We start from the raw sequence: 10921 nt of genomic DNA on the forward strand, positions 1-10921 counted from the left end.
AATTTGCAATTAGCCATCAAATTTTGTAAAACGGCCCATATTTCAGCTTTATATAGTTGATTTCTCGCTTAAAAAAGTCTCAGAAGCTAATTTGGTAATGAAACATTGCAGTGTCTGGAATATGAGATTCTGTCGCTTCTCTAATGTATGTGTATTGAGGATTCGCTCAACCAATCAGCGCGCGTCTCTAACGTGTGCGTATGGCAAGTCGCTCAACCAATCAGCGCGCAGCTCATCTAAATATTCATGACCATACCATATTTGGAAGAAAAGCTCTTGTTACAAATAGGGCCAAAACACAGGGATGCATAAGGGCCAATAAAATATCAACCAGGCCATTTTCAGCCCAACCAATGTTACATACCCCATTAGGAGACCATAAGGAACAGTGTGAAATACCCTATATAATCATTCTATCACCCCTTTAAGTAAAAGTATTAATCCCACACTGTTAAAATGTAAAGTAAAACATCTATATTACAAATTTATTCCTGAAATATTAAGATTTTTTTTCTTGAAATATTACGATTTTTTTCACGAATATTACGTCTTTTTTACTTGAAATATTACTTTTTTCTTAATAAATTACGACAATTTTCTTGAAATGTTACGACTTTATTCCCGATATATTAACTTTGAGCTATAAGTAAAGTACCTCATCTCAACAACATTATTACTGAAGTACAGTACTTGAGTAAATGTACTTAGTTACATTCTGCTGGTTTTTACTTGGAACAGATGAAATAAAGCTGGTTGTCCACTTTTTTTCCTAAATATTAAAACTTTTTTACTTAAAACATTAAAACTTTTTTTACTTGATGCAATGTAATTTCGTTCTAGACTGAATGTTTTTTGGAATGACAATAAAATAATCTTGAATCTTGAAATATTAAGATTTTTTCCCCTGAAATATTTACTTTGAGATATAAGTTCCTACATTTCCCAGAATGCCATTCAATAATCCCAGAGGACACACAATATGTCAACGTCACACCACTGCAAACAAAGTGAGTAAATAAATAAAACACATCCTTAACTTAAAGTATTAATCCCACACTGTTAAAATGTAAATTTAAAGAATAATAAAAAGTTAAAGATTTATATTACAACTTTCTTCCTCAATATTATGATTTCCTTTTTAAAATATTATCACTTTTTTACTTGAAATATTAACTTTGAGTAAAGTACCTCATCAACATTGTTACTGAAGTACAGTACTTGAGTAAATGTACTTAGTTACATTCTGCTGGTTTTTACTTGGAACAGATGAAGTTAAGCTGGTTCTTATCGTCGATCAATTTGACCCAAGTTCCATTTCGGTCCATGGCTCCAGACATGTTGCAGTCGTCCCCAGGCTGGCCGGGGCCCCAGTTGGTGTAGTGGACCGTCTCGTCACTGACCCAGAACCAGAAGTCCAGAGTGCAGGTGTAGCGCAGTCCCAGCCACACGTGGGGAGTGGAGGCCATCTTGGCTCTCTCCTGGACCCAGCGCTGATCGTCCAGGTTGGTGATGGAGACAAGGTCGCCATGGTGATGTCTGCAGTAATATAACGCATCCTCCCAGATCATGCTCTCCTTGATCAGGATCACTGAATCTGTCAGGGGAGAAGGAGAGTTAATCAGGGGAAAAGTCAGTCAGAGGCGGAGCCAATTAGTGGTGGAGCCAATCATGGGCAGAGACCCAAATGCTCCGCCCGTGGAGACAAACACAGGACAGTTTAAATAACAGCTGTAACATTTGTTTTAAATCTAACAAGTAGTTTGTTGTATTTTAGCAGAACTGAGAACACTTTACCTGCTTATTTATCGCGAGTTATATCATTATCAAGATATTCAACAACGATGAACCTCATACCGTGCGGCCATAATTCTTATAATAAACTAATAAAGTGAATCATTGAACAGATGTAGATGTACAGTACCGTTAGATAGACCTTCTGATAAACTCACCGTTGTAGCAGAAGAAGGGTTTGGTTTTATTACAGTCATCAGAGTTCCAATTTCCATCTAACGTAGTCATAGCACATGTCTTCTCAGGTTGACCTTTATCCCAGGATCTGAAAGAGAAACTGCTCCCATCTGACCAACTCCAGTCAGAGTCTCTGAACAGGCCGATCCAGAAAGTTTCTGCATCATTCTGGCGCTGTGTCTTGAAGTCTTCTAGCTGTTTGACTCCACTGATCAGGTCATTGTAATTGTCTTTGCAGTATCTCTGAGCTTCTTGCCAGCTCTTCTTGTCTTCACTGATATAAAATGTTTTGCCGGATTTCTTGTTTTCTATGAAACACACAGAAAAACTTTTTAGTTTTTATTTAGTCTCATAAAAATTTTACATTACTCTTATTTCAAAACAATAATGTGATATCAATCAGTAATTAATCAGTAATCACTAATTCCCATCAGTGGTTAGTTCTGTCCGGTGGCCGACACGGGCAAACACACTGCAACTTAATGAAACACGCAAATACACTAAACACAAACAAATTAAAGGTGCACTATGACTTCCTGCATGACGTCACTTCTGTTGACGTTCCAAGTAAATTCCAAACAAAACAGAGCAAGCTCGCCCCTTCCCCCAATGTTTCTGTAACTGTCAGGACTAACTGATTAACTGTCACTAACCCCCATCCCCTCCACCAGCCATCTTGTCTGTGATTGGCTGGAGTGGTTTGTTGTATTTTGGTGCACAGCCTGTGCCCCTAGTGTTTGATGTTTACGAGCCCTGTGATGTCTCCTGAGACCGGCCTTTTTCACCGTGTGTTCAGCGAGCAGGCAGCTAGCGGGTCAAGGAGAGACGCCTACAATTTGAGACAAAAATGAAATCGCGCTGAAACCATGCAGGAACTCATAGTGCACCTTTATGAAAATATCTTCATCAATTTGACAACACATGCGCAGCATTTAGCAAACACGCTGCATATACACACACAACACAACCAAATACACTGTAAATACAGAAACAATGCAAAAAGAAAAGCACACAAACTCTGAAAATAAATCAGTCATAGATCAAGGTGTTCCACTTCGCGCCCCCCCTAGAGGCCTGGAGAACTTCTTTTTTGAATTGTGTTTTGTGTATTTGGTTGTATTGTGTGTATTTGGTTGTGTTGTGTGTATTTGCAGCACATTTGCTAAATGCTGCGCATGTGTTGTCAAATTAATGAAGATGTTTTCTTAATTTGCTTGTGTTTTGTCTATTTGCGTGTGTTTTATTAAGTTGAAGTGTGTTTGTCCCTGTTGGTACCACTCTATGGAACAAACCACTTCTGGGGTTTTTTAGGGGAGAACAGACTCTATGAGCCACATATTCTCACCGTCATAGCAGATAAAGTTATAGGGTGTAGTACAGGAGTCATCATCCCATTTGTCATCCTTCATCTTCATCCTCACACAATTCTCATGATTGTTTAAATTATTCGGCTGTCCTTCAGACCAGTCACTCTCGTTGAACCCCACCCCTGACTGAGACCAGCGCCACACACATTTTGGTGTGTTGTCCTGCAGCCCAATCCAGGCTCCGGCTTCATACTTTGCAGTCGTGGAGTTAAGGAGTCTCTGCATGTCTGCCTGGTTAGCCACTGTGGCCAGGTTAGTGTGGTACTTTCTGCAATACTTCTGGGCTTCTTTCCAGCTCTTCTTCTCTCCAATGAAGTGGTAGTCATACAGCTTACCCCCAATGGAGGAACTCTGACCTGATAACAGAGAAGAAACTGCAGCGATGGTGCTGATAGTTAGACAAGCATCTGTTCATTAAAACGTAACTGTCATTCCATTTTTAGTGCTGCCTTTTATATTCAATTCAACATCCAATTTGTTCAACAAAAGGAAGATGGAAATGATTTCCGTTCATTTGTTTTAACATTTAAATTTAACAAGCAGTTTGTTGTATTTTATACACTTTATCTGTTTATTATTTATTATTATAAGTTATATCATTATATCATTAAACAGATGTAGATTTACTGTACCGTTAGACAGACCTTCTGTTAAACTCACCATTGTAGCAGAAGAAGGGTTTTTCTTCATCACAGTCATGGGAGCTCCAATTTCCATTTGACGTAGTCATAGCACATGTCTTCTTAGAATCTGGATCTTGTTTATCATCTTTATCCCAGGATCTGAAAGAGAAACTGCTCCCATCTGACCAACTCCAGCAGTCTCTGAACAGGCCGATCCAGAAAGGATCATCATCATTTGGGGGCTTCTTTACATAGTTCGGGGGCTGTGTCTTGAAGTCTTTTAGCTGTTTGACTCCACTGATCAGGTCAGTGTAATTTCTTTTGCAGTAGCTCTGAGCCTCCGGCCAGGTCATTTCAGTGTAAATGATATAAAATGCTTTGCCGGATTCATTGCGTTCTGTGGAACACACAGACAAACTTTTTAATTTTTATTTAGTCTCATACAATCCTACATTATTCTTATTTCAAAAAAATAATGTGATATAATTTCAGAGACGGACCTCCCCTAAAAAATTTCCCCATGAGTTAGTTTGTTCCAGCATCATTCTGACCTATATACAGGTTTCTAGTGGTGGCGCCCTCTAGTGGCCGTAGTAGTTCTGACGGGAGCAAAGCAGGAAGTAAGGTCAGGAAGTATGAAGGCGATTACACACCAACCTAGACGGCCGACCGCCGGCAGTAAAGCCAGTCGGACTGATCAGTGTCCCCGAGTTGGTCCAAAAAGTTCCTCAGAACACCGAAGAGACGAGAGGTAATACGTCTCCATAACAGCTAATCTGTATTGTTGCCCAAAAAATGAAAACCGGCAACTGATTGGACAAACTCGTCACATGGGTTTGTTTTCTCCGTAAATTCAAAGCCAGACTGTCATGGCGGCTCGTTCAGAATAAGATCTCATATTGGACTAAAATTGTTCACCGAAACGTGTTTCTGAAAACATTTTAAGAGAGAAATAGGCCGTGCAGTTGCTGAATCTGTCTTCATTTCACATCAGTCAGATTTTCATCAGATTTTGAGAGACTCTAGTCACGCTCATTCCACTCGCCATTTCCGGGTGAGTCCCGACTGCCCTGCCTCCGACTGAACATGTCAGGTTGACAGCCCCTCAGACTGACGACGGCACGGGACACACGGAACAGACTCGAGTCACCGACCTCGCCAGACTGTCCGACGGCCGATTATCGGCTTGGTGTGTCAGCGCCTTAAGAGCGCCAAATGTCCTGGTAAGGAGGCAAATTTGGGTTGGAGAGGGGAGAAAGGGTCAAACAAACAGGACTTTCACCCAGGAACTGGTGGGCAGAAAAAGTTGTTGTTTGGCAGTACTTTCAGTCAAAAGAAGGCCATTGAAGTCCAGCTACATGTTCAATCTGTTCAATGCTGATTGGTCTGGTGGTGGCGAGGACCCTAAACTATACACAACATGGCCGCTGTTACAACATCTGGTATGAAAACATGTGAAAGAATACGAGTTGTGCACGAAGGAATCTCCAGACAGCAGCCAGAATGCTAAACCCTAACCAAACTGGGACCGTTACCTTCTCTGGTTTAGATGTGAAGACGGAAAACTCTCCTCTGGGTCAGATTAGAGAGGGGGGGACAAAAGTCAGAACAACTACAGCCACTAGAGGGCGCCACCACTATACAAACATAAATATAGGTCAGAATGATGCTGGAACAAACCACTTCTGGGGGAGTTTTTTAGGGGAGAACAGACTCTATGCACCACATATTCTCACCGTCATAGCAGATAAAGTTATATTTTGTAGTACAAGAGTCGTCATCCCATGTGTCATTCTTCATCCTCACACAGTTCTCACGATTGCCTACATTATTCGGCTGTCCTGGAGACCATTTACTCTCGTTGTACTCCACCCCTGACTGAGACCAGCGCCAGTCTTGCTGCAGCCCAATCCAGGCTCCGTCTGGATACTTTGCAGTCGTGGAGTTAAGGAGTCTCTTCATGTCTGTCTGGTTAGACACTGTGGCCAGGTCAGTGTGGTTCTTTCTGCAATACTTCTGGGCTTCTTTCCAGGTCTTATTCTCTCCAATGAAGTGGTAGTCATACAGCTGACCCCCAATGGAGGAACACTGACCTGATAACAGAGAAGAAACTGCAGCGATGGAGCTGAGAGCTAGACAAGCATCTGTTCATTAAAAGGTAACGTTGTTTTGTTTTAAAACCAGAACTCTATTTTCCCATGTTGTTGTGTCTAAGTGACTGATGTTAAAGAGTAAGATCCTTTTTATTTAACATGAAACAGCCCCAAAATCACCATCACTAAACCCACCAGACTTAATTTCTTAACATGCTAGCGTATGCTAACATGGTAGCATATACTATAATGCTCATACATGCTAACTAAAATATGTTGGCATCAAAAATTTGGTCCAGTAGCAGAAACAAAATAAAAAATATCCTTTTTTTAAATATAAAAACAGCTGCCAAATTGCATTCGCTAAACCCACCAGACTCCATGTAAATAATCACTACTTTTATATTTATATTATATGTAAATAATAAGTAATTTAAGCATTATAAAACACACTTCATTCAAAGTGGACAGAAACAAAATTAAACTATGAAAAGCTGTCTTGGTTCATCTTTCCACTGTTCCAACAATCACCACTCTGGTTTGGTTGAAATAAACCCTTAATTCACCCATTTACATGTGGAGATATGCTGGCTCTATACACGCTAAAAGTCCTGATTATTTACATGGAGTCTGGTGGAAATATGCTGGCTCTATACAAAAGTGATTATTTACATGGATCTGGTGGAGATATGCTGGCTCTATACAGCTAAAAGCTGATTATTTACATGGAGTCTGGTGGAGATATGCTGGCCCATAACGCTAAAATGATTATTTACATGACTGGTGGAATATGCTGGCTCTATAGCTAAAGTCATATTACATGGAGCTGGTAAACTGGTATAGCTAAAGCCTGATTATTTACATGGATCTGGTGGAATATGCTGCTCTATACACGCTAAAAGTGATTATTTACATGGAGCTGGTGGAATATCTGTCTATAAGAAAAGTCTTGATATTTACATGGAGTCTGGTGGAGATATGCTGGCTCTATACACGCTAAAAGTCCTGATTATTTACATGGAGTCTGGTGGAGATATGCTGGCTCTATACACGCTAAAAGTCCTGATTATTTACATGGAGTCTGGTGGAGATATGCTGGCTCCATACACGCTAAAAAGTCCTGATTATTTACATGGAGTCTGGTGGAGATATGCTGGCTCTATACACGCTAAAAGTCCTGATTATTTACATGGAGTCTGGTGGAGATATGCTGGCTCTATACACGCTAAAAGTCCTGATTATTTACATGGAGTCTGGTGGAGATATGCTGGCTCTATACACGCTAAAAGTCCTGATTATTTACATGGAGTCTGGTGGAGATATGCTGGCTCTATACAAGCTAAAAGTCCTGATTATTTACATGGAGTCTGGTGGAGATATGCTGGCTCTATACACGCTAAAAGTTCTGATTATTTACATGGAGTCTGGTGGAGATATGCTGGCTCTATACACGCTAAAAGTTCTGATTATTTACATGGAGTCTGGTGGAGATATGCTGGCTCTATACACGCTAAAAGTTCTGATTATTTACATGGAGTCTGGTGGAGTTTGGTGATGGGGATTTCGGGGCTGTTTAATGTTAAACTAAAAGGATCTTACTCTTTAACTAAAAGGTCTATCTCTGTAGGGATCCATCCCATAATGTTGTCAGACACTTAGAATAATAATCTGAGTCTGTCAGCCATTTACACACAGGAAAATCCAGGTTGAAAAAAAAGACTAAATTACCGTTTAAATCAAACCATTTTCTTAACTGAAGTGTGACTTGGAGTTGATGAGGAGTGAGCTGTCCAGATGATCCACTTACCCATCACAATGAACACAAACAGACTCCACTGCATCTTCACCCTGTTAGATGATAATAAACACAGTTATTTTTGGTATGAAATCAGGATTATTTTACACCATTAATCACTGACTTTTGGAAAAGATGTTGCATTCATTGAGGTTACAAAATAGTTAAACAAGTCAACAGTGTAACACCTTGAACTGTGACATTTGCATTCTCCAAACACATAGAGAGTCCAGGTTGAAAACCTGGAAGTTTCTCTTTGCGATGCAGCTGAATGTGATGAATAGTTAAATCTCTGATTTGCATCCTGAGGGACTGGGTGATACACTGTATCCCTAAACATAAAGACAGACTGTTCTTCTGTCCGTTTCCCTCTCACTCCACCAACATATTCATATCATTTTCATATTATTTCCTTTAACTCAAATACACAATGTCCAACAGGAAACAGTTCAAGGTGTTACACTGTTGACTCTATCTGTTTTTTACATTTCAAATTGCATAATAATGTTCCGTGTGTGTGTCTGTGTGTGTGTGTGTGTGTGTGTGTGTGTGTGTGTGTGTGTGTGTGTGTGTGTGTGTGTGTGTGTGTTTGTGTGTGTGTGTGTATGTGTGTGTGTGTGTGTCAGGCTCAATTCTGACCTGTGGCCCTTTAGTGCATGTCACCCCCCCCCCCCTCTCCTTCCAAGTCTAAGCTGTCCTGTCAAATAAAGGCCTAAAAATGCCTATTTGTTAGAGCGTATAGTTTTTTAGATGGAGACCTTTGAGTGATACGTTTGAGGACCCCGGATGTATCGGAGAAGATAACTTAAATATTGAGAAATGAACAAAAAGAGTTTGAAGGAAAACTGGAAACCTTATTATTATATTAGTCAGATTTTACACATGCAGTATTACGTTGAATATTTGATCCATTTTGAAAACGTCTCTACATCATAAATTTGGGTTTCTTTCAACCAAATATCCTAAAATGAACATGGATGGTTGTAAAACGCTCTTCTCAAGTAAAATGAAGAATCAGTTCACTATTTTAATTGAATTTTGTGTGTTTTTATTCAATTTCATAGCATATTTCTGCTTTTTAAACTCAGAAATTAGGTTGATTGACCCTGAATTCCAAGAAAAAATGTCGAAAAAATTACAAGTGACAATCAGTCAAACAAATTGACAAAAAAGCAATAAAAATATCAAAAAAAGCATCAAAAACTTTGAAAAAAACTAAAAACAATTTCAACAAAAAGTGGAGAAAGGAGAAAAAAAAAAATAATAATAAAAGATCAGCTCAGTACTGTCATTGAATTTGGGTGTTTTAGTCGATTTTATAACATTTGGAGAAAGAAAAAGTGATGAAAATGATAAATGAACGTTGAAAAGAATGACAAAAATGCCAGAAATAGCTTCAAAAATGTGGGGAAAAAACATTAAAAAAACGTGAAAAAAGCGCCGGAAAAACGTGACTAAAACATCGTTAAGAAGTGACAAAAAAAAGTTTATAAAACCTTGGGGAAAAGCGACAGAAATGTCGAAAAAGACGACCACAACGTTGAAAACAAAGAAGTAAATTTTGAGCCAGAAAAATAAAAAGTAGCTCAACAGTCAACGGGACGACAACACAGACATTAAGATGTGAAATCAAACAGCCGAGTTTATAACTTATATAACTTATATAGTTTATAACTTACATAGTTTATAACTTATATAACTTATATAGTTTATAACTTATATAGTTTATAACTTATATAACTTATATAGTTTATAACTTATATAGTTTATAACTTATATAACTTATATAGTTTATAACTTATATAGTTTATAACTTATATAACTTATATAGTTTATAACTTATATAGTTTATAACTTATATAACTTATATAGTTTATAACTTATATAGTTTATATCTTATATAACTTATATAGTTTATAACTTATATAACTTATATAGTTTATAACTTATATAACTTATATAGTTTATAACTTATATAGTTTATAACTTATATAACTTATATAGTTTATAACTTATATAATTTATATACTTATATAACTTATATAGTTTATAACTTATATAACTTATATAGTTTATAAACTTACATCTTTACAAACATTAAACCTCCTTTTGTTCAAATCTGACCCATATTCAAAATGTTTCTACATCAGAAATTTGGGTTTCTTTCAACCAAATTGTCAAACATAACGTGGATGGATCCATATATGATGCTCTGCACAAGTTACATAAAAGATCAGCTCACCATGTTCGTTGAATTTGGGTGTTTTAGTCAATTTTATAGCATCTGGAGAGAAAAGAATTATTAAATAACGACAAAAAAGTTAAAAAAAAGCGCTGGAAAAATGTGACAAAGACATGACAAAGAAGTGACAAAAAAACGTGTAAAAAACTTTGCTGAAAAGCGACAGAATTGTCGAAAAAGACGACCACAACGTTGGAAACAAAGAAGTAAATTTTGAGCCAGAAAAATAAAAAAGTAGAACTTAATAACCTTATGGTATAGAATAACACATATATTAAAATATAACTTATATAGTTGTAGCTTATATAACTTATATAGTTTATAACTTATATAACTTATATAGTTATATAACCTTATATTAAACTTATATAGTTTATAACTTATATAACTTATATAGTTAATAACTTATATAATTATAATATAAGTTTATAATATATAATTATATTTAAATATATATAATTAAATTAAATATATAACTTATATAGTTTATAACTTATATAACTTATATAGTTTATAACTTATATAACTTATATAGTTTATAACTTATATAACTTATATAGTTTATAACTTACATCTTGTGAATGTCCACAGCTTCTCTCTGCTCTGATGGTTCTCCCTCTCTGTGCTCTCAACACTTTATTAATCCTCTTCATACTCTCTGGCTGTCATTTGAATATTAAAATATCAACGTGCTTGTATTCCTTTGGTACGTTTGACACAGTGATTTACATGAACATCCCGAAACTAGCGGCAGAAACAAAGCCTGCTCTTATCCTTGACTTCTGAGGGAGATATGTTCAGTCTAATTTGTTAGTGCTGGTCTGCAGTGAACC

General features: G+C 37.3%; 1 protein-coding gene across 1 annotated transcript; it reads right to left on the reverse strand.

The window, feature by feature from the left end:
- Window positions 1-1253: 1253 nt before the first annotated feature.
- On the reverse strand, window positions 1254-10691 carry LOC120565589 (macrophage mannose receptor 1-like). The gene is made up of 4 exons (XM_039811493.1): window positions 10661-10691; window positions 7859-7899; window positions 5695-6051; window positions 1254-1594 (listed from the first exon to the last, which is right to left on the reverse strand). Coding segments are annotated over exons 1-4 (741 nt in total). The 5' UTR covers window positions 10663-10691.
- Between the last annotated feature and the right edge of the window lie 230 nt (window positions 10692-10921).

Source organism: Perca fluviatilis, chromosome 9 (genome assembly GCF_010015445.1).
Source record: "Perca fluviatilis chromosome 9, GENO_Pfluv_1.0, whole genome shotgun sequence".
Classification (NCBI taxonomy): domain Eukaryota; kingdom Metazoa; phylum Chordata; class Actinopteri; order Perciformes; family Percidae; genus Perca; species Perca fluviatilis.